General features: G+C 37.2%; 1 protein-coding gene across 3 annotated transcripts in view; it reads left to right on the forward strand.

The window, feature by feature from the left end:
• Positions 1-678: 678 nt before the first annotated feature.
• The window catches only part of znf644b (zinc finger protein 644b), a 32645-nt gene continuing 7823 nt past the window's right edge, over positions 679-25500 (forward strand). Inside the window, exons 1-4 of one of the 3 annotated variants that reach the window (XM_087257182.1) lie at positions 679-907; positions 2480-2573; positions 21245-23974; positions 24127-24675. In XM_087257182.1, the coding sequence (XP_087113308.1) occupies positions 2534-2573; positions 21245-23974; positions 24127-24675 (3319 nt within the window). In that variant the 5' untranslated portion in view covers positions 679-907; positions 2480-2533. The remainder of the gene's footprint in view (positions 908-2479; positions 2574-21244; positions 23975-24126; positions 24676-25500) is intronic. The other 2 variants (XM_087257183.1, XM_087257181.1) reach the window with 2 other exon arrangements.

A 25500-nucleotide genomic window follows, 5' to 3' on the forward strand; every position in this document is an offset into this window, starting at 1 on the left:
AAAGAAAAAAAAATCAAAGGGGGAGTATAAAAAGGAGTTTTCGTTTACAGTCATCCACGTTCTTAAAAAATGTCTTCTTTTGAAACCTTTACAGGTGTGAGACTACATAAGAGTGAGAAAATCACTTTATTTAACTTAAATAAGTAAATATACAAACAAACTGACTACACAAACATATAAAGAAACATATTAAAAAATAAAAATAAATAAAAACATTCCTGTTTTTACAATTGTTTTTACAGTTTACCAAACCTTATTACCTATTTATCAATCAGTTTAAACAATTGCCAACAAGAAATGCTCACGACAGTCAGTCAAAATGAAAGGAAATTCCTGTCAATAAATATTACTGACCAAACCATCCCTAGGTGTGCAAGTCCACCTTTCCACCATCTTTCCTGTCTTTTTTCAACACAAGCAGCAACTTCACCTAAGAAGAATTCACTGTGTCTGTGGAATATTCCATATCGCGAGAGGGGGGCTACAGTACCTACCACAACCACAACTCTCAATAAAGACCAAATGCACAATTCCTCGGTGAAAAACTACACTACCTTAAATTTCCACTTTCACTTTGAAAGGAAGTAAACATTTTGTCGGGTCTTAGTGTGTGGTGTCATTTGTGAAAGCAGAAACCGAACATCCCTCTAGGAGTTTTAGTTCAACCTGCAGAATTTTAGGCAAAATGGCGACATTGTAACGGATGGAGGACGAAAAAAAAAGGACCGTAATCAAGTACCATGACAAACTTGCCCCGTGTTATAGTGTCATTCTCTGGGAAGGTAGGTTTAAAGCTTACGAACGTCTTCCCTTGCCGGATGTGTGTTTAACCGTGTTGAGAGATGAGAGCGCGATGGGTACAGTGAGTCCTTGCACGGGCACGAGAGCTAATGTACACGGGCATCAGGTATGTCAACACACCGTGCAAGTCACGAATCCTGCAAACTAACATTTCACCCTTCCGTTGTCATATACGCTATAACTCTAAACAGTATTGTATTTGGGGGAAAGTTGGACGCTCTTCTGCATCTGAGGAGCGCACTTGCGAGGTTTTTCGTTTCCCCCCTGCAACACACTTTATGCACACTTTTACAAGATGGGTGTCAGAATCGATGCAAAGCGACGTCAGTCACCGGATGAGACGAGCCGTTTTCCATGTCAGCTGGGAGTTTTGTGTCGCGGCCTCTAGTCGCGGGTTTGACACTTGAAGAGCGCAGACGCGTTTAGACGCTCGTCTTGAAGGCGCTTGGCGCGACCTTGATTGGATGGAATCTGTGCGCAACGCGTTTGCGCATCGTGGCAAGCAAACATCCCGACAGCCTATTGCTTTCTGTTGGAAATCTCAGTCGATCGTTTTGAATGGTGTTTAAAAATAGGCCCTTTTAAATGATTTGTGTTAGCCACAGAACTTTTAATGGCTGTAAAACGCACATTTTATGGCGTGAATGAAATCACTCAGTGACATAATAGCATATCTCTCACAGGCTGTCCACTTACACATGATTTTGATAAATCTTACTTTACATCCATTAGTTTTAGCAGATGCACAAACTCTGTTCTGCTGCATGACAACTTTTTGTGGCAAACTAAGATCCCGCTTTAACCTTTTTTCTGTCCTAGATCTTTGCCAGCCATGTCAAGAATCAGTGTTTTCTTTTGCTCACTAGTCAAAATGTTGACTTGAAAGAATTTGACTTGTCAGCTGTATCTCACAGGCTGTCAACCAACACTTAAAAGTCACTTTTGAGTGTTTATTTTAAAAATGTAAATACATTGGATAATGTCTGTTTTATTGGACTTTAGCACACTTGTAATTTGGCCTTAAGCATGATGCTTTACGTTAAAAGCAGTATTGCTGATGTTCAGAAGAATATCACAGTTGTCAAGAGATATTAACGTTTCTGATTTACTGATTTTTTTCCGCTTTAGATACCTAGTAATTCATTTTACTTTTGACAAAAATAGGCAATAGCAGATGTCAAACGAAAGGCTTGCTGTTTAGATTATTATCTTGGTGTTTCTGTGGTTATTGTAGAAGTATAACTAAACCTCTGATTGTGTTAATACTTAATTTTATTCAATGTTTTGTGTTTTCATAGGCGCTAAGTACCATTTTTTTATGTTTGGATCAGGTCACTAGTTCTTTAAAACTTTGCTTTCCATTCTTATTTATCTAAAGCATAGCTTCACAAAAAGGCTTTTCATAATGCACTTAAGTGGTTAGTTCACCCACAGATGAAAATTATGTTATTAAATACTCACACTCATAAGATTTTTTAATATATTTTATATTATTAATATTAAGATATTTGGAATTTTGTAATTAAGTCTAGAAAAGTAACAAAAAATATCCTCTGTACAGACCATATGCCTTCAGTGGTTTATCAGAGTATTATCAGTCTACAAGAATGTTTTCGCACACATAAAACCAAAATAAACTACTTTATTCATTCAACTTTCTTCTTTTTCTTATTGTCAGTATAGGGCACATGCTTTCATGAGTACAGTGGAGTGACATACAGTACCTCTTCGGATGCCCGTGCTCCGTTGTTTGAAGCACACATGCATCCAAGGTAATATGTTAGCAGTAGGGATGTAACGGTATTGTAAATACCGTCATACCGCAATATTAATTTTTTTCGATATTACCGAAGTCGCATGACTCGGTAAAACTATAGGTCTTCTGAGAAAATTTGCTCAGGCGAATGAAGCGAACGGGAGGTAACGAAAACTACAATTGCCATCAGCCCATGCTTGACCATCATCCCTTGCGGTCTTTTGTCGCTACAGATCCAGTAATGCGGAAATGGAGTGTGCTGCTAGAAGCGGGGATGAAAAGAGCTGGAAAACTCTAAAGCAGGTCGCACACCAGAAGCGCCGCTCGGCGCCGCGACACGGCGCGTACATGACAGATTAAAGTATCGCACACCAGACGCGCACATTCGAATGATATTTAACATGAAACTAATCAGATGGCGCTCTGTGGCGCGGCTGAAAAATGAACTGCGTCCTGAGCCGTCGCCTGGCGCCGCCGACAGCCGCCGACTTGTGGCGCCGGTGTGTGTATCCTGATAGAAACCTATGTTTAGAATTCTAAAATACATGGCGCTGCCTGGCGCTGCGCGGAGCGCAGCCGAGCGTCGCTTCTGGTGTGCGACCTGCTTTACACGCACAGTTCAGTCCTGCATTATCTCCGTGTAAGTTCAGACTTCGCAAGTTTGATCAAGGCTGCTGTCTCTTCTTCTCAGTTTGATATGGAAAAGCAGATTATACCGAGGACACGGGTAAATCTTCAAAGGGAACAGTGTACTTTATAACTTCATTCACATCACCCTGGCTTCGTTGTTTCACTTTCTCAACAATAAAATGTAAACATGATTTAAGGAACTGCCTATTTTCATTTTAATATTAGCAACTTAGACAGCAGAAATGTTGAGGCGTCGTGCTGCATGAGGATATTTATAACAAAACGGAGCCGATAACAACTGCCTCCTTTCAATTTCAGTGAAAATACGAAACACAGCCTCTCTTTTGCTGAGTATCAGTTTTAATAATCGATAATGGCCATTTTAAAAGTATAACATACAATAAGTTTATACATTATAGGAAATAAAGGCGATCAGTCAATATACAGAATGTACGTGCTTACATTAATCATTAACTTATCTTTGCGCTCAGCCAAAACACGTTACCTGAGAACAAGTAATAGATTCCAATGCCCAAAGTCAGGGAATATGTCGTTAGATAAAGACAACAAGATAAATGAAATATCCCGTTTAATAAATATAGTGAGATTAGATCCAGCGGGAGATGCTTGATGAGAAGTCCGACTAGCAGAGCTCTCATCTGTGTAGATGGGCTGAGTGTGATTAAATGTTGAATGTGATGAGTTTTCAACAATACTAATTTGAAACTTTATTTTTTTTACATGGTTTAATAATTTTTTGTTATTAAAATTGAAGTTCCTGTTTGAAAGCTTACAGATAGATGGCTAATTTGTATGTCATTGACACTTTTGGCACTTTTTTGGAGTATTTTCATAAGTTTTGTTTTTTCCTGTAAATGATTCAATAAATACCGTACCGTGACATTCATACCGAGGTATTACCGTACCGTGAAATTCTGATACCGTTACATCCCTAGTTAGCAGCATAGTCAAGCACAACACATGAATATGCACCCTATACTGACACTGAGAAGATAAAGCTGTTCAATAAATTTCTTATTTTTGTTTTATGTGTGCACAAAAGTATGATAATACTCTAAATGGCAGTCTGCAGGCATACGGTCTGTTTTTAGAATGTGTGTGATGTTTTAGGGGGTGAGTCTGGAATTTGTAAAAGGGCTTAAATAGTTGCCCTTTAAATTCTAAATCTTTTTTTATTAGCCCAGAAAAATATCTATTATCTGTATATTTAATTATGATCATTACATAAATGAAAATATTTGTTTTAAGTTGCTGATAAAATATAATTAACCCAAAAATATAATTATCGCAACATTTAAGAACAATAATGAATATTTCATACTGTATTTTCACAGTAACGTGCACCCTTACTTTTTATAGGCATGATAAGTCTAATAGGGCCCAGTAAATAGGGTCAGAGGTTTTAGTTACTGTGCGAGAGGTGAAGGATTTTACTGGCTCTTTTAGATTAACATATTTAATTAAATTTCATGTTTCATGCTCTCAGAATACCAGTGAGCTGTGTAATACACTGTAAAAAAATCTGTTAATTAACAGTTCCCTTGTTTTGTGATTCACAAGTGTTTTCCATTTATGTACGGTTGTGAATTGCATTATAATTTCTGCTCTGTCGACATATGATGTTGAAAATTCAATAATTTGTCTAACTGTTTGTCAACAGATTGACAAAGTGACTTATTGATACTTAAGTAGTTTGAAATAATATAATGTATAATAAATAATATATAGAGAAATAAGTCTGTAAAATTATGAAAATGTACCAACAGTTTATTACAAGGTTTTTGTAACGTAATATAGAACACCAACCCAGACAATATATCACATTAAACTATTAAAAAAATATAATAAAAGTAACTTTTTTCACACTTTCAAGGTTAAAAGTTATTGAAATAAAATGTAAGTTCTCATAATAGAATTCAAAAGCATAAATAAATGGGGAAAATAACAATTTGACATGAATCACATGAATCACAAAATTCAGAAAACTGCTTACTTGCAGATATTTTTTACAGTGTAATGAACATTTCAAAAAGTCAGTAAACTTAGTTAATTCAGTCGGATGTGGAACTGAATATAATATAATCTACTGTTACATCAGAAATTTAAAAGAAAACAAAAGAAATATATATTACGGAACATAACTGAGGAAGGTCATGAAGACTCGTACACACGTAACCCGCAAACTAAACTAAACTGCACAATTGGACCCTGTAAAGATAGATTACATGGCGTGACTAAGTAAACGAATTTCTCTGGGCAGTTTCCCACAAATTGATTATGTGTCATTCAGCAAGGTCAAATATTTGCTCTGAGACGCATTTCTGGAATGTGCAGAATGATAAAAATTGGTCCCATCTTCCCTGTTTTTGCTGGGCTCCCAGTTCGCAGTGTTCTAAATGAAGACACAGGGGACTGTTTTAATGGAAGTACACTGGCCTGAATTAGCAAGCCAGCACTACTGCAGCTGGGCCGGAGAGATATTTCAGTAAGCTGTTGATCTAGCCAGAACATTGAGACCCGCATAAATCTATTAGAGGAAGAGGCCAACAGAGAGAGAGAGAGGCCTATTTATCCTCTGCTATGCTCTGACTATTAGCTGCTCATTCCATATCATTTAACCTTCAGCATGACCTCTCATTACAGCCACCAGTCATAAGTATATTGGGACGTAATGAAGTCTATTACTTAAATGAGATGTTAACCTTAATGTTTAAGAAGCTGCTTTTTGGTGACTTCTCATTTAGTTGTACACATTTAATTAAGCTTATTTTTTATTTAAATAGAAAGCATGATAAATGATTTAATATTAGTATTTGATAGCAAAATATAAATTTTTTTGTTATATATAAAATATTATAGGAGATCATACCTTTTTTTAAATATTGTATCGTCATTTAGAAAAGGGACACATTATGGACACGTGTAGAAATAAAGCAATGTATCTTGACCTCTTCTTATTTATATATGTAAAATATAAAGTGATCATACTAAGTTTTACATTTTGTATTTTAAATTACTAAAAATGTCTAGCTGACAAATAGGTCAAACCTTGTAGGATGAATGATAGTGACAAGGTATATTTACAAATACAATTACATTTATTTACAGTTTTTATGTATTTAAAGAAATATAATATCAATAATAATATTTAAAGACACTTAAGTATATGTTGACTTTTCATTAAATTAGTTTGTATGTAAACTATTGTTACAATGGGGTGTTTTATAAATCATAGGAAAAATGTATGATGACAATTAGCATGATATCCAAGTCGGCATAGTAGAATGATTTCTGAGGGATAATGTGACAAAGGCGGGATCAATGGTCCACTCACTCACTTTCCTTTGGCTTAGTCCCTGCTTTATCAGGGGTCACCACAGTGGAATAAACTGGCATTTGCTGGATCAATGGCCGATTTAATTTTTTTTTTCAAAAAACATTTATTGATTCAGTGTATGATATTACTGATTCAGTTTATGACTTTACTGTTTAACTGTAGCAGTTCAGTAATCTACTTTTTCAGAAATAAAGGTACAAGAGCTGTCACTGGGGTGGTACCATTTCGAAAGGTGCATATTTGTACTTAAAGGGTATTTGTTGGTACCCTAAAATTTCAAGAGACACACTTTTGTACTTTTTAGGTGTTAATATGTGCCCTAGAGGTAATAATAAGGACCCTTTAAGTACAAATATGTACCTTTCAAAAAATGCCACCCTAGTGACAGCTCACCTACCTTTATTTGTGAGAATGTATAATAACAAAAAAAAATAAATTTAAATTGGTTAAAATAACACTTTAAAAAAAATGCAGGGTTCCACACAGTTCCTTCATGTTGTCCCAACATAAATCGATTAAGTTAACATAATTGCTTTTTTTTTTTACAAACTTAAGTTTTACTTTTACAAATATAAGTAGAAATAGCCTAAAACATTTAAGTTGTCAAAAGAGAACCCAAGAATTGTGTTGATTCTGCTTATTTTAAATTAAGGTAGCAAAAATAACTTTTGACTAAAAGCTAAAGGTGCAGTAGGGGATCTGCCAAAATGCCAAAAACGGTTTAGCATAATATCTTTGATATACAGTCCAAAGCCACACCCCCTGAAACACGAACACACACACCTTAAAGATGACAGCAGACAACCCACTAGTTCATGTCATTCACCAGTTAGAAAACTTTACAATTCCGAACAAAAAAACTGTATTATATCAGTTTTCAGTTGTGTACAGCAAGCAAAACTTGTCATAATGGTATCAATCTGTCGTGTGCACTGTCCTAAAGCGATACGTATGCTTATTTATTGGCCGGCAGCGTGCAGGAAGTACACTTATTACTAAGCCACACTTACATGCTGTCTCAGACCAAATATTCAGAGTAGCTGGCAAACAATATAGAAAGCGCATCACATGTTGAACCATCAAAAATGAACCAATGTGGAAATAAAACCTACTTCAGCTCAGTAATGTTTTGTTGTTACACTAAACACAAACTTACATTGTTGATGCTGTAAAAGGTCCCTTATGAAATTGAAAATAGTCACATCTAGTTACATCTCGATTTGCCCCCCCACGATCTTAATTCAGCATTTCTATAATTCAGGCAATTATATATTCAAGTTCAGGAGAGAAGCATAAAGGCAGTCGTCTTCACATTGTTTTATATACATTGCTCAGCAACATGGACACTTCCATTTCATTCTTTCTTTTCGCTTCGTCCTTTTATTAATTCAGGGTTGCACATACACACGTGTATGTGCAAATGGTGGTTCTGTGTGAACAGATGTGTAGTTGAGTTGTACAAATTTACATTTGTTGACAGACAGTTTGGGCTACTTATCAGAACTATGGGAATTATTGGCCTGACAATATTTGATTGGCAATATTTGATTTAGTCTTATGCCTTACCCAAAAGATAAAAAAAACATATAATAATACATTTAGATAATTAACTTTAATCATTACTAGATTCATTACTAGATGTAGATCAATACACATTAGAATGTGAAGAGACTTTCAACCAGCACAACAAAAAATGTTTCTCAAGACAATCACCTGTCGTGGGACAATGAAGGAGGGTCGCCTGGTGATTAAACAAAAATCCATTTATTTTTATTAAACCATAAGAATTACCAAATTTTATCCATAACCTACTGAAGAGGGAAAAAAAATTGTCGTTAATAGTTACTATATACTATATAGTTACTTTAGTAGCATATAGTTACTAGTTCTATTGGATTGTGACCCTGGGGTAATTACATTATATTAAAGACACAGCAATAGCGTCAAGTGCAGCAGATTGATTTTTATAACACCAGGTTAAACATTCTGTTGAAGAAGAATACTGAAATGAAGAATAGACTTGGGTCTATTGGTGTGTGCGCCATTGCTTGCAAGGTTTCTGTATTTATAACGACCTCAGAGGATATTGGGGGTCGCGAGTCACTGGCATTGTCATTTTGGGCATCGCAGGCTGAAAAGTTTGGGAACACCTGACCTACTTCACCTTTAAAATTGCTCATTTAACTGGTTAACACTTTTTGACAGTGCACTGTGTTGTATTTTAAACAGTACTACAATATGAGTTATATGACTTGTCTAATAATAATTCTCTGCGTATCTACAGTATATGTTCATGTTGCAGGTGGGTTTACAGTGAGCTCCAAGGTGAATGTTTTGGAAAAAACTGGTAGGAACCATATATATATATATATATATATATATATATATATATATATATATATATATATATATATATATATATATATATATATACTGTATGTAATGCACATTTCAAAAATAGACACATTTAGTGCCCTTTTTAGTTTTCTGTGTATTACTGCAATTTTAATGAATGCTGTTATTAAGGATGAGGAAATTAAAAAAAAAAGGAAAAGAAAAAGATTAAGCAGTGACAGAATTAGGATGGAAACGACAAATGTAAGATTTGTGTCTTCGCTAATGTTGCTGGAAAGCTGGAGTGACAGCGCTCTGGCTGCCTGTACACAGCACCAGGGGTGTGTGTAATGTTCCAGATATTTGGTGGCATGTCTCAACACCTTGAGCTGAGGCACAGATGTGTGAACTGCTCTGATACTATAGCTGGGTGTGATCACCAGTCAAATTAAATCAGAGCTGTCAGTTACGCTTGTCACAGGCATACTTCCCGTCAGCCTGCAAACCTGGCAACCTTCATCTTCCTCTAGCAGCCCTCCAGAAAAAGGCCAAAAAGGGGAATCTGGGTATAATGTTGTGTGAGCAAAACTGCCAAAATAATTTTGTGTAATTGGACAATGATCCAACAGAATCCAGATGATAGTGCAAAAAATGTTAACCTGTCTGCGTGGCACATTCGAAAAAGAGAGCTTTGTCTCTGAAGTTTGTCTCGGGATGTGTGCCAAAATTATTTGACAGATGCGATTGTCACCGGTTAGTCTCGTTCCAAGTCGAGAGCTTGCCTCTCTCTTATAGCGCAATTCTCACCACTTTGAAAGAGATACGGCATGGGCGTCGCGACAGTCAGTTATCCACACCCAGGATAAGCAAATGAGAACACTTCTTCCTATTAAAGACTTTATGAGGGAAGTTACACACGTAAAATCTTTCAGCTCACCAAAAGCTACAAACAGACTGCAGCAGCCTCAGGCTCCGCATCTCACTCTGATGACTTCACCACTAGGGGCCAGGATTTGATCACTAATGCTCTGCGGGGCACTAAACTTGGTTACAGTTAAAAGATGTGAACGCTTCTCACTCAAGGTTCAATAACTTCTAGGCATTCACCGTCTATTTTTAAATAATCGTAGTTGTATCAGTAGGATATGTTGGTAAAAAATATGACAGTGCTACTTAGTCTTATGTGAACAGTTGAAAACTTTGTGGAAATGCATGGGAAATTGCAGGGTTATGACTTGATTTTTTTTTGTTGCACCTCATGAAATTACTCACTTATTCTTGTGTTTAAAAAAAAAAAGTGACCGCTGAGGAACAGAATCCAACGGAATAGATGTGTTTGTAAGCGCCTACAAGAGATCCAGGAATCAATAGGACCAAGGCTGTAAGAATGTTCTATCGACGCTGAAGGGTGTCTCTTACTGAGCACCAATTAACCAAAATTAAATCCACTGTTGCTATTGATTGAAAGGGTAAAGGCAAAAGTTTGCCTGAGAATTAACTGTCAAGCCCCCAAAACCTTTTTCTAGCGAAATCCTTCAAGGTTGTGGTTCACCAATCTCATTAAATTTTCCAATTATTTCTGGAGTTGGATGTGATATTTTAGAGCTTTGAACAGAGGTTGCAGGGTGATGTGTGATTATAGAGCATTTCTGTCAGGAAGAGATCGCTGAATTACATGTGGTATTAAGAGACTAGATGAGAGTGTGTGAATGGTTTACCTGTGCAATCATTACATACACAGATATTCTGCTTGCTGAGGTGTTGATCACAAGCAGCTTCTTTACATTTATTTTCTGTACATTTTTTAATAAAGTGAAGTAGAAATGTTAGATCAAAAGTGTCTTTTAACTCTAGTCAACGCACAGCTAACTAATATTACTCTTTTTCTATTAGTATATTTAGTATATTTTTCTATTAGTATATATTTGAGTATTATGAATAGTTTTTAATTATATTAAATGTCATATTTATGTACACTCCTCACAAATCTCACAATCTCAACCACACAAATTCATATTTTTAATAGGAAGCTATACAATACTATATTTGTGAAAATACATTAGATTAGGCAGTACTGAAGCCATATCTAGAGCTTATCTAATAAAAAAAATTGAAAAAAAAACTTACAATAACATTCCAAAAACTAGTGCATGCAAATTTATGTTATCAAAAATATTAAATACAAATTTAAAGAAGACGAAAAATCAAGAGAAGCAAAAAAAAAAATAAATAAATAAGATAAAAATAAACATTTAGTTAAAACTTTGTAGGTTGTAGTTTATTTTTGCAATATTTTGCTTGAATTTAAATTTATTATCTTTCAATTTTTAAATAAGTTTGGCGGCTGAAATATTATGTTAATAAATATATATGTTTACTACTTCTGTTTTGTTTAAATACACCAAAATGCATTGCCTATATTCATTAAGAAATTAATAAAAAATATTAATTTTCAATATGGGGTGTACTCAATTATGCTGAGCACTGCATATATACAGTTGAAGTCAGAATTATTAGCCCCCCTGTTTATTTATTTTTTCCTCAATTTCTGTTTAACGAAGAGAAGATTTTTTTCCAACACATTTGTAAACATAATAGTTTTATTAACTTATTTCTAATAACTGATTTATTTTATCTTTGCCATGATGACAGTAAATAATATTTGACTAGATAGTTTTCAATACACTTCTATACAGCTTAAAGTGACATTTAAAGGCTTAACTATGTAGATTAGGTTAACTAGGCAGGTTAGGGTATAGGCAAGTCATAGTACAACCATGGTTTGTTCTGTAGACTATTGAAAAAAATATATAGCTTAAAGGGGCTAATAATTTTTACCTTAAAAGGGTGTTTCAAAAATTTAAAAACTGCTTTTATTCCAGCCGAAATAAAACAAAAAAAAATTTTCTCCAGAAGAAAAAATATTATTAGACATACCGGGAAAATTTCCTTGCTTTGTTAAACATAATTTGGGAAATATTTAAAAAAGTAAAAAAAAAAATCAAAGGAGTGCATCTGACTTTACTTTATTTCGCTTAATATTAGTTTGTTTTAGTAATGTTAACAAGTTATAACCTATTGCTATCAAGAAAAAAAAAAGGAAAAATAATGCCTTTTTAAATGAAATCAAAGATTTTATAGTAAACAAACAACATTTTACATTTATCCACATAAATTTATTTTATATGTATTTAATCACTTATTTTGATTAAATATCACCCAAACTAATATAACATAACATAACATAACTGACATATCATTGATTTGCTCTGAAACATCTTCAAACATATTTTTTGTTGTTCGTTATTTGTTTATATACTGGATGCAGATATTTGGTTATCTGACCAAATAAGCCAGAGTTGCCAGAGCCATCTGTTGGTCAACAGTGGTAGTGACCAAAAGGATACACTGATTTATCCAAATTTCTTGATTTCTTTATTCATGAATCAAACTAAAAGGGATAGTTCACCAAAAAAAATAATAATTCTGTCGGCATTTACTCACCCTTCACTTGTTTAATACATACTTTTTGTTTTGTGCTGTTAAACAAAATAAAATATTTTGAAAGCTAGAAACTCGTTGACTTTCATAGTATTTGTTTATCCTATGGAAGTCAGTGGTTACAGATTTTCAACATTTTTCAAAATATCTTCTTTACGGGCCAGTAAATATGCATATGTGGCAGAAATTCATATTTAGCATGCATACAGATATTATTAAAAAAAAAAAATTATTAAAACCTTAAATTCATTCTAAACTTATAAATCAATTTTCCGCCTTTGGCAGAACTAGACCATGTTTACATGTGTTCTGAAATGCATATGTTTACACCATGCCATGTTTGCATACTGTAGTTCAGGGAATGTTGTTCATTTTTGTTTTGGTCAGCTGTATTTTGAATCGTCTGAATGGCGTGCGGTGCGCGCAGCCAAAAAGTGCAGCCGTGAAAGTGGCTTTGGTGCCCTGTTATTGATAAGAGCATATTAATTGGGATGAAGAGGGAGGGCCTCTCCTTCTGTCTTTTGTATACATTTACTGTTATACTCATTAGCTTCCCGTCGTCTCCCAGCTAGCATCTTCTTTACAGCCTGCCGGGAGTCTCTCGGGAGGTTATTTACATCTCTCCATGGGGCCTCTCTCGGGCTACCGTGTACACCCCCTGCCTCTCCTTCTGCACGCATGCAGCCGCCTCTTTGATATGTTTGGGAGTTGCTCTGATTGAGTGGGGCTCTGGTGTTAATGACCAGTCTGGATGCAGCTCCGCCCCCTCATTCAGCTTTAATAGATGCCATTGACAAGCAGCAGGGACTGATAAAAATGTGATGATTTTTTAATATCCTGAGGGAGCTTCTTCCGGGGAGATGGACCACAAAGTGCAAGCTTTGCTTTGTGCGGTTAAGAACAGGTCATTTTCTTTTCCTTTTTTTATCAGCACAGTGTTATTTTTTAGATGAAGTTTTGGTTAAACACATCCGTCAATTTGCTCCTGATTTTGATTGGAATTCTATGGCGCTGTTTGGCCTTTTTTACTTTCCTCACTTTTATTATGTTGCTCATGTCTTAGCTTGTGCGGCACATTACGTTTTAAGAAAAGGTAATAAAAGTTGTTTCATCCTGAAACCCGCGGCGCTTGACATTTCTCCAAATTTAAGCGTATTGATGTCTGCTCGCTTAGACCCAATCCCGTCCTCAGCGAGTAGACAAGCGCTGACATTGACATGCTTTCATCTGATTGGTCACGTGTCTTCAGCAAAGCGGCAGTGACAAAGTTAGCTTTTTTTCTTTCGCACTACTCAAGCAAGACAGACGCATGTGAGTCTGCCCTCGATCACAGCGGCAGATACGCGCCCGTGCAGCCCCTCCATATTTAATTCAGATCTCCAGTAATCATCACATTTCATATAAAGAAAAAAAAATCTACAGTGTGCAACTCATGACCTGAGAGGAAGTATATTTCACGGCGGAACGCTTTCATATTTTACACGGAATAGCACGCAACAATCAATGTTTATTTTTCATCAAGAGATGTGCTGCCGCGTAAAACTACCGAAATGATGCAACTGCCAGAAAACTTTCGCCCCCTTCTTTTAGTGACAAACTCTTTGCATCATTCTTTAATGTGAGAGAAAGGCTACTGGTTTAAGGGCCTGTCGACCTGCGCCACTTCGCACCCACTGCCCAGCTCATGATAAGAGTGCCCTCATTAAAACTGAAACCCCAGACCTGCTTAGCTTTTTTTTTCTTCTCCCTTCTTTTTTCTGCTCTCTCGCTCCCTTTTTTAAAAAGAGAAGTTTTAAACTGACAAAGCCACGGGAAATCCCCATCAGACATCCCTCCCTTAATCCATCTAATTTTGAAAGGTATTGTTTAAGGCTTCAAAGTTTATATGGTTTAATCCTCCTCTAACACTACAGGGCAGCAAATGAGGCCATGTCAGCAGCTCTGGCACCGCTAATCTACTTCACACAACAGAAAATCCTCCTTCTAGATAAGGTTGTATAGGTTTCCTGTGAACTCCTCTTTTGATGTTCTTTACCTGCTATTGAACATGACTTCTGTCTTAACCCAACTGTCACTCACTCCCTGTCCCCTTTTATCATGCCCAATGACCCCCCTTTCCCCTCTCCCCGATCTTAAATCTACCATCAGGAGGAGCAGCCGTTTCATTCGCTCTATTTTAGGAAAGAGTATTGAGGAGAGCCACACGGTCTTTGAGTACATGCTGATGCTCTTTTAATTTGGGTTGCTGAAGGATGTGCTCTTTTGTTTTGGAATGCACAGCCAAATTTTGTGCGCAGAGACCTTTTTTTTTTTTAAACCCGGGTTAGTTAACAGAGTCGCAACGTTGCATCAGCTTGGCTATGAATGGCAACCTCTGGAAAATGCAACTTTTGCAGTGCTGTGGCAACCAAGACGTTAGAGTTGGCAGCCTTGGCTCCTGGTTAAGCAGCGGTTTGTTAGACACAGAGGAAGAGATCTCTAAGGTAGCTGCCCCTGCGCTCTGTGGAGATTGTGTATTGAAGCAGATTTATTGCTGAGCTCTCAATTTCCACACAGCGTTCAAACGAAATTGGATTCTTGCCACTCTCCGCGCATCTTAGTTTCTTTCCCAAACGAAGGAGAAAGAGGGGAAACAAACTCGAAAATTTTCAAGGGTTGTAATGTATTGTACCTTTATATTGTGTGCAGCAAATGACAGCGATCCAACGTATATTTGCTTCTTATAGCTCTGTACAATGTGGTGGTGGAGTCCTGGTTTTTATTCTGCAGGAAGAAATGTATACCTTGAATGCACTGTAAGTCACTCGGGATAAAAGCACCTGCCAAGTGAATAAGTACAAATGTTGACATGGACAAACATGTTTGCATAGGTCAAACCTCAAATGTTCCATATTAAACTTTAAACATACTGATGTTCAACGTGTATTAAAAAGTTGAATGCAACATAAGCAAGGTCAAGGTGTTAGGTGCATGCTTGGAATATACATGAATGGGCACCATTCATGTTGTTGGAACTCAAGGTTGCTAAAGGTAAACACTGGATTGGGAAAATATTTCGTCATTTAGTCTTTTCTTCAAATATTTAGTTGCACATCATGTCTTGCATGTTTAGGCAGTCTGTTGCTTGGTTTCTCAACAGCCCAGCAGAAGATAACCGTGCATCTATATGGATCAAACATTCAATTTGGGTGTCCACATCAAATTAAATTGACAAAATTGATTGTATACAGTGCTCAGCATAACTGAGTTCACCCCCTTTGGAAAATTTATATTTTTATCCATTTCTCAGTGAATATAGGCATTGTATTTTGGTGCATTTAAACAAAACAGCTTTATTAAACAGATATATTTATTAAAATAAAATTTTAGTAACCAAGCATATTTAGAAATTGAAAGATAAAACTATTAAATTCAAGCAAAATATTGCAAAATATAAATTTTTTTTAGGTTCTCATGTTTTTTCCTCTTTTTTAAAATTTATTATTTAATATTTAACATTTAATATTTTTCTATAACATATAAATTTGGGTGTACTAGTTTTTGGACTGTTATCATAAGTTACTTTGTAAGTTAAGCTCCAGAATTGGCTTCATTACTGACTAATCTAATGTATATGCACAAATATAATATTGTATGAATTTAAAAGATAAATATGTGAGGTGTGTACTTACATATGCTAAACACTGTATCTAGAAATTAAAATCAAGTGTAAGTGTCTTTTGTTAAAATAAAATATCAAAATAAAGGTGGAAAAATGTTTCCGAACCACTCAATGTTACATATGTTTCATATTACAATTGATTAGTATTTTAAATATTTTTTTTTCTTTTTCTTTTTGACAATTGTTAGGTAAAGAACAAGTTACAGTTGATTATTTATGAGAGCTGATCTGTGATCATTAAAAGTCTATTATATGTCATCATAGGATTCTTGTTCTAAATCTGACATAATTTTTAAACATAAATTAGCAATTTATTGGGTAAAATCATTGTGAAGTTCTGTTTAACACTTACAGTATTATTTTGATGTTTGATAAGCATTTGAAACCCATGCACATCTGAACAATGTTATTTATTTCTTGAACATTTTCCAGGAAATAATTTAACTTGGTTGTATTTTTTTTATTTTTTTTTCAAAATGTCTTGCATAATTCAGTGTGTAGTAGATTTGTAACTGCATGTGATGTTTACTAGCAAGTGACAACGGTTTCTGCATGATTGTTTTCTGTGAATTTTGAGATGACGAGTTTTTAGACTCCTACACACCGGGATGCTTTTCGTTTGCGTTTATCATCAGCGTTTTATGAGACGTTTTTCCGGATTCAAACCCAAGCGATTTTCACTGGTGTCAAGCAGAAGAGTATGCAAAATCACTCCTTGATGTTAATGGCGCTACACAACTTTAAGCTTCCAAAACCCGCTTGTAACACAGAAGAAGAGGAAGAAAGGAAGTTCACATGCTTGTTGTTAAAGTTACTGGTGACTCGAACAAACATAGATGGTTCAAGTAGCAGATCCAGCTCTAGCAACGAAGAAATGATTATTGTTCACAGAGCAATAAGCAGCAACAAGTTCATTTTGCCTCTGGGCATCTTCTTCAATGTGCGCTCGCATTGACAGTTTTGCGCTTGAGCCCCTCCAAGTACTGTTTACTGTAATTTCAGCAGCTCCGTGCACGTGAACAAAAGTGCCAACCTGATTGCTGGAGAAGGTTTTAACGTGGTGCGTCAAACCAAAAAAACGGGCACGAGGAATTTTTGTTTAGAATGACGCATTTGCGCCTGGCGTTTTGCGCTTCGGTGTGCACGATTACATTGGCGGCCTTTATATAGTCAGGAGGCGTTAAACGTCAATGGAAAACACAAGCAAAAAACATCTCGGTGTGCACGGGCCTTGACACTGATTATATAAAAAATTGCAGTTGATTCTGTTTTCATAGTTCAAAATTAATCAACATATGACTAGGCATAGGCCGATAACTAATTTTAAGGTATAGTGTGGTTTGGAAAGTCAAGTTTTTAAAAGATTTAAAAAAAAAATTCTACTATTCCGTTCCTAATGTTTGTGTAAGATTTTTTATTTACATATTTTTTTTTTAGGATATACTATCTTTAGCAGAAAAGAAATCCAAAGATGCCATTTTGTATTGTGAAGAAGTATGTGTTTTTAAAACAAAGACAGCAGAAGTCAATGATTCATTTGAATTATTTAGTCTGACGTGTTTACTATTCCAAAATATTTTGACATTTTTCTCAAAATGAAATATATTGTGTTCAAAGTTTTTTTTTTTTTTTTTACCCAGACATTTAAAATGTATATATTTTAGAGCAGTAATCACAATGTGATATTTTTATTTAAAGTTATCATACTGTCAGAATCTTATACTGGCCCTTGCCTCCACTGTAAAACCTAACAGTGAAAATCACTAAACGAAATAAGTTAGTTTAACGATTGAAAGATCGTTAGATTAACGAATGAAAAAGAGTTATGGTAACTCATAAACTAATTGTATTAAGCAGAAAGCAGTTATGAATTAATTAATTAATAACTAAAATGACTTGCATAACTTAATTTATAAACTAAAATAATTTTTGTATTAATTTAACTCTAATGCTACAAGCAATATCAAATAATTTGAGAAGCTATATAGTTGTTTGGACTTAATTTCGTTTGAATTCACTCTATTAACTGAACTTAAAATGTTTAATGATTTAAACACGAATAATATATGTGTACATGACTATTTGCTAAAGCGCAGATTTTCTTGTGCGCATTCAAATAAACTCTGCAATTTAGTGTTTAACGTTATGTAACGAGGATGTCTCCAATATTTATTAGATTTGCTAAGAATATTTATGAATGTCTTAAATAGACCTACAGAGTTAATGCGTCCTGAAGTAAAGTGAAATGGCCATAAACCTTTAGGGTTAAACAAATAACTCAGAGCACTACTACAATTACAGAAAAGTTCACGCTGTTATAATTCTCTTACCTTTTAATATGTTTTGGTGCTATTATAACCTGCTATTAAAAAAAAAAAACAACTCTAATGCTACAAGCAATATCAAATCATTTGAGTAGCTATAAAGTTGTTTGGACTTCATTGTTGGATGAATTTTGACTAATTGTTTTGAATGAGAAGCTGTAATGTAGCCGTGGTGGCATGAATTTTAGTGTTGCGCTACGCCATGAAAGAATGAATGTAGCAGAAACCATGTATAAAGTTTACAGTACTCAAATCATTTGGTTTTATAACTTTAATGGTTTGCCCCAATCGGTTTCCTCAAACAGTTTAACTTACCAGGTTTTACAGTGTACATATAATATGAAATAACCTAATATATGACTGTTCACTTGAAAAAAAAATACAAATCTCCCCAAACATCTTTTGTCCCAACAGCAGCAGCCGGTGCTGCGAAACCCTGCAAGAGTTTCCTCCTGTCACTGCTGCTCTGTGTGTTTGAGTTGAACTCGATGCTTTTCCTCTACGTGGCAAAAGAAGAAGAGAAAGACAGGCTCTCCTCAGTCTCTGTGAGGTGTCAGGTTGAATAGCTACCTGTTTGTTTGCTCACAGCTGTGCTTTGTTAGTCTCTCACACTTGAGAGGCGGCTTCATAAATTCACAGTGTGTCAAACAAATCAATAACTCCCATTAACCGAGGAAGATTCTCTGCTCTGTACTTGAGGGGCCACGGCCTACCCTCTTTGTTCAGATGCTTTTTTTTTTCTGTGAACGGATGGGGAGAAGAAGGACAGGTAAAAGAAAGAAAGAGAGAGAGAGCGAGAGAGTAATGGATAAAGTGAAATGGAGTTGGGCATGTTGCCGATTCACATAGACAGCTAACTGCTCTGAACGACTTGTCCCACTTGGTCTTTCTGAATGTTGTTGAAGTCTTCTCTTTTCAGGGAAGAGTCTAAGGAAACTAAGAGAGGTTTTATAGCTTCAGCTTACTAAATGAGAAGTTGCAGGTTATCTATTTTTTACCTCACATTTTTTGAAAAATTGGAAAATGCAATATAGTTCTGTGTCTTCACTCTACTTTAAGACGTTATTTTTAAATAGAGATTCATTTGAGTTCTTTGTCCCTGTGTCTCATATTTATAGTACACACTTTACTGTTCTCTGCAGTTGTACTACAACATGTAATTGTATTCTAGGAACATATACTGACAACTTTTGACTTTTTGTCTCTAGCTTAGTTTAGTAAGTGGGGGAAAAAGTTGATGACACCAAAGTGGAACATAGCAAGAAGACTGTATTCTCCTATGATTAATAAATATCCAAGAAAAGTTTACCTTCTGGGGTTCCAGAATAATGTGTAATGATAATATGCAATTATCACCTCTTATTTTTTCAGCAGTAACCTCAAGATGAGGTGCAACTCGAGTGTTAGAACAAGTGCTGATGGAAAGAATAGGGACCGAGAGAGAAAGAGAGAGAGGGAGAGAGAGAGAGAGCACATGACATATGTGTGTCGTGTAAGTGTTAAGTGCTCTTTTACTTGTGCAGTTAATTTAGACTGATCACAGGGAGACCTCCTCTGATTCATTGTTGTTTGCGAATTCAAACATGTTCATTACTGAGCATATTTCCAAGAGGGAAGAAAGAGAGTTGGTAAGAGCGAGATTGAGAAAAAGAGCTAATCGCTTCAGATTGATCTCCGCACAGAGCGTAAATGTATTTAAGCTCATAATCCTTGTAAATAGCTTCCAGCAAGGCAAAGGCAGCCTTTTAACATTGACTAAATGAAGTAAATAGAAGCAAATGAATTTTTAAAAGACGCATTGCAGTTGAACCCTGTTTGTTATGTATGGAACAGATCAGTGTGGAAACTGGAAGCTAATGAGGCCTGTAAATTTAAAGCTGAAATCATATTCTGAGGCTTTGCCACCCTGCTGTTTAGGGGTTTGCAGTGAAGTTCGTTTTTAAATGCAGAGCGTCTGTTCTCCCTCCGAAAGCCCCTCACACCCCAACAGATGGAGAGAATATGGAGCTCGGAAGGTTTACCTAGGAGGTGGTAACAGTGAAGCCACTCATTAACACTGAATTTAACACTTCGTTAGCAACGCGGCTTCCTGTTGAGAGCAGCTAGTGCTCAATGTCAAATCCTCAGAGCATACACTGTGGTCTAGCAGGACAACAGCAAGCCTGGGCCCCTTTAACACAGCCTTTAAACACAGTCCTGTTGTCCCACAGGTTTGCTGGTGTCGAGCTGTTGAAAACCATCAAATATAATTAGATTGGCTGATGACACCTGAGGTATATTTCTCTGGCTAGTCATGAACGGAAGCGTTTCTACCTGAATGTATGTGTGTGTCACTCAGTCACTCTGTGTATGTGTGTGCAGTGTGCCAATTTGTCAGGTTTGAAGCAACAACAGTCTCGTGCTGGGATGCGCTTTGGCACCATCAGAGAGTGATAAGACAGAATAATATGATCTTATTGGCGGTGTGCTTTGTTCCCATGGAAATTGGTCAATTTTAGCAGGCGGCTGAGAACTTTGGTGGGTGAAACAGGAAGGTTAGATCCCAGAGGTGCATTCACATAATTAAGCTTCCTCACCAGGACTTCCAGGGCTAACGTTGGGGTGTGTTGTGAAAAAAAGTGATGACAGAGGGTGTTTGAGCCTTGGATTGTTGCACAAAGAAAGTAAAAAAGACGTCCATCTTCTTTAGGCCACCATTATTACTGTTTAGAGCGTTTAACTCATTGATGCTCAATATGCAATTTGTACGTAAAGTGACTTGTATGGACCTTTAAAAAAATAAATAAACATTTTAAAAATGATTTTCATTTGACCGTTGTAACTAGTCCTATGGAGGCACTGATTGATTTAAAACTGATAGCTTGTCTCTTTTTTTACAGACTGTGTTGTCTCTGTTATGGCGGCAGTAAAAGAGAGTGCAGAGGAAGACAAAGAGGTAGAATGTTCCTCTGATGACACTCAAGAGCTGACAAGCACATCTTCTCCCAACAACAACAATAACAGCTTGGATCCACCAGAGCCCCTGCCCTTGGACAGTCACCAAAACCCTTTAAATGGAGTCCAGCCGAACCCATTTGTCTGTGGTAGCGTCCCTGCTGCCCCTAGCACAAACGACTCATTGCCTTCAGGAGCACTTGTTAATGGAGCTGCTTCACACTGTACCTCAGAGGAGTCCAGCGTCCACAACAAAGACATGTCCCCTCTGCCCGGGACAGACACCAGCCCCGAGGTGTTACCGCCTCCCAGTGAGCTTCAATCAGACACCCGGCAGAAAGCAGAAGGGTGCGCCCTAAAAGTGCGGTCCGCACGGGCCTCATCTGAATCAAACTACAGTGACGGTGAGGCCCCCTTAGATGTGCTGGTGGGGGAAGGCTTGGATAACAGGCCAATCAGCCGACTGTTGTCTAGAAAGGGAATCAAAGCAGGGTGCTTATGGGACTTTGATTCTGAGTTGTCAGAGAGTTCTTCTGATGACTGTGATGGTCTGAACTGGGGCCTGCAGGAGAAGTTCATGCGGATACTGTTGAACAGCAGCGTAGCAGGTGATGGGGTAAGAACAAAGGTGGAGATTGATGGAACTCCACCTGCCAATCGAAGACGGAGAATGCGCAAAAATTGTGCCATGGAGAGGGCTGACAATGAAGTAGAGGTTTATGATGGCTTTGATTATGCATCCCAGATTTCCCTTACTGACAAAGAGTCTGATTCTGAGTCGTCCATTAACAAAGAACATGCCTTTAGGAAAGAGCCGGAAAGTTTGAAAGCATATGCCGGCTTGCGCCTGGAGAAATTCTGCGACAAGTCAGCTGCCATGAAGGAGCTAATTTCAAGCGAGAAGGAAGAGAGATGTGATGAAGGCGGCAGCGACGTAGAAACAAACACCTACATGGGTGAAAAATTGGCACGGTTAAAGACAGAGACAAAAACAGGCGAGGAGCTGTCCTTTTTCCCATGTTCAAAGTGCAATGAGACTTTCAAGGAGAAGAGGCATTTGCATAGGCATATGATGTATCATTTAGATAGGAATAATAAGGTGAGACAAGAACACGTTCCCCGACCCTTTATATGTAGAGAGTGTGGGCGTTCATTCCGAGACCTAACCTCTCTGCAAAAGCACATGATAATCCACCAGGTGCGGAGGGAAAGGCTGATGGAAGAGATTAAAGGTTTCAGTAAGATAGATGTCGAGGGAAGAAGAGCTTGCCTTCAGTGTCCCCAGTGCGTCTTTGGAACGAAATGCCCCAAAACTTTCATCCGTTGTGGCAAAACTAATGAGAAGGAGAAGCCTTACTGTTTTAAGGATTGTCATCACATGACTAAATCCGAAGTGGAGGCGCATGAGTGCACAGCTCACCACAACACATGTGCCAAGACTGAAGACTGTTTTGCATGTCAAAATTGCACATTTACGAGTAATAATAGATTTAGTTTCAGAAAGCACGTGGAGCTCATCCACAGACAGCCATATTATGATGATTATGAACCTCAACCACACAGCAATGTGGATGATCAACCCAAAACCAAGGACTTATCCTTGCCTATGCCAAAGATTCAAAGCACAGAGAAATGGTCAGTTAAGGACAGAGGTGAGCTGCCCTTTAGGCCCAATGGCTCAGCTGACCTTAATGTGAGAAGCGAAGAAACGCAAAAAGCCTGTGACGGTTTCAGCCTCTCGCTGATCAAATGGAGCCCTGGCAGCCCAGCAAACAAGCTGTCACCATTCTCACTGAGAAGTGACAAGCCAAGCAAATTATCCCCTCTGCCTACAGAGAAAATAGACGTGACAACAGGTCTCCCGTATGTCGAAGAAGACAATCAAGAATATGAAAGCACTGTCTCCGAAAAGAGGACAAAATATCTTTCCAGCTTTGACGCACATCTTACAGCGAAAACAGAGAACGTGAGTAAAGCAGCCTGTCTGAACCCTGGCACTGAGAGCCGTCCCAAAGATCCTTCAACCAGCAGTACTTTAGCTCTGCAAACGCTAAGGCACAAAATACCCTCCAAAAGAAAAATGTCAATCCCTTATCGCAACACCCATGCCGATATTCCTCATGTGAGTCTTCCAGAATGTGAGTCTGAATCTCCACAATGGGACTCCAGTACACCACAAGAGGGAGATGACTATGAAGGTGCTCAGGATTTCAGCAAATGCACCAAAGAGTCTCCGGATTGGTTTCAAAGCAATACCCCCAGTGATTATTTCATCCCTTTCAACAACAACATTCCTGACTATGCCAGTCATTCTAATCCAGAAGATAGCATAGAAGAGGACAGCGATGAGATTCGTACATTTATAATAAAAGAGGAGTGTATTGAAAGTACAATAAGTGAGGATAACCCTGATGAATCTGTTTATCAGCAAAGTGACCCTTACGGACAGTTTGTTGTCAGTCCTTTTTCAGTGGTGGGCAGGAAGTGCTGTCCCTATTGCCCTGCGGTGTTTGAATCTGGGGTGGGTTTGTCAAATCATGTGAGAGGACACCTATACAGGGTGGGGCTGAGTTATGATGCTCGGCACGTGGTGTCACCCGAACAAGTGGCATCTCAGGACCGCCAGCCTCGCATACGCAGAAAAATACCCTCAGTGAATCGCAGAATCAGAAAAGGTGATTATTGCTCACCTTTCCTTGTCATTGTGATTTTAGATAATGCTCTCAAGCTAAAATCACACATGCATAACCTATATTTATGTATGTGTTCAAACATTTCTTCGTGTAACTTATTCATTTCAAGTAATTATGTGCTTTCATCATGGCAGATAAGCCAGAGTCTAAAACCGAGCACACCTGTCCGCTGTGCCTGGGCTGGTTTGACACTAAGACTGGCCTCTCCAATCATGTGCGGGGCCACCTGAAGCGGATTGGCAAGCCTATTTCGGGTGCTAGCAAGTCACCTCTCTGCATTCTGTCTGAACTTCTTCAGGATGAAACGGAGTACAAGAACATTATGAGGGTGTTTGGTTCCAGACCACAATTATCTAAACCTTTTGTCTCCCGAAAGTTTGCCAGCTGCGATGGCCTGTTTCTTACATCCTCCGGCATTCCCATGAAGATCCATCATGGCACTAGCAAACCGGATGAAGGGCACTGGACAATGATCAGACCCCCCCAGGTTGACAGGGAGAGGAAGAAGGCCGATAAGGTCCAGTCTAGCACTTTAGAGGATCTGCTGGGAAATAGGGAAGTGGAGCAGGAAATGGAGGTCGAAGATCACTCAGAGGAAGCCAGCACTCCTTTGACCATCTACTCCACTTGTGACGGCATACCCAGAACACCATCTGTGAAGCTTGATCCTACCTGGAGCCAAGGTTAGGAACCATACATTCACTCATTGATTTGTCATTAGCCAGAAAATGAATGTAATACTAGTTTGCTGTAAGAAGCCTAGTTTATATTGAAATACTCTAGTATTTAGAGTTTCTTTGACTAACCACTATTGTTTTCAGCAGCAAGGCTGGGTAAGCTTATCTTGAAGACATTAATAGTCTTCCTGAACATCTCAGCCATTATTGACAAATCTGTTAATGTGTAATTATGTATTCTTACCAAAAGATTTAGTTTGTGTAAGCACCTCTAAGAGGGCAACAGGTTATTAATTAGACCGCATTTTTAATTCTTTTTTCCACTAACTACTGTGTGTGTATGTATATATATATATATATATATATATATATATATATATATATATATATATATATATATATATATATATATATATATATATATATAATATTTTATTATATACATACATACATACATTTTTATTTCTTATCAATTTCTCAGTGAATAATATACAGGGTTCGTACGGGTGCTGGAAAATGCTTGATTTTTAATACATTGTTTTCAAGGATAGAAAGTGCTCTGATGTGCCGGAAATTTTATCTATGTCAGCTCAAAATATATTTTGGAGCATTTTTGCAAGTGCATTAAATTGTTGCTGTGCGTCCAGTTTTCACTGCAAAATGTTCACCACATGTGCATATTTAGGAGACAATCATGCAGAATGCATATTTGCACCTAAACACCAAACGAAGCACTTAGGAATATTTTAAAACAGACATGTCAACTTACTACTACACAAAGAAAATCTGACTGTAAGCTAATTTTTTAAGATATCAACTTTAGGTAGGACT

Source organism: Danio rerio, chromosome 6 (genome assembly GCF_052040795.2).
Source record: "Danio rerio strain M-AB ecotype USA chromosome 6, GRCz13ab, whole genome shotgun sequence".
Lineage (NCBI taxonomy): Eukaryota > Metazoa > Chordata > Actinopteri > Cypriniformes > Danionidae > Danio > Danio rerio.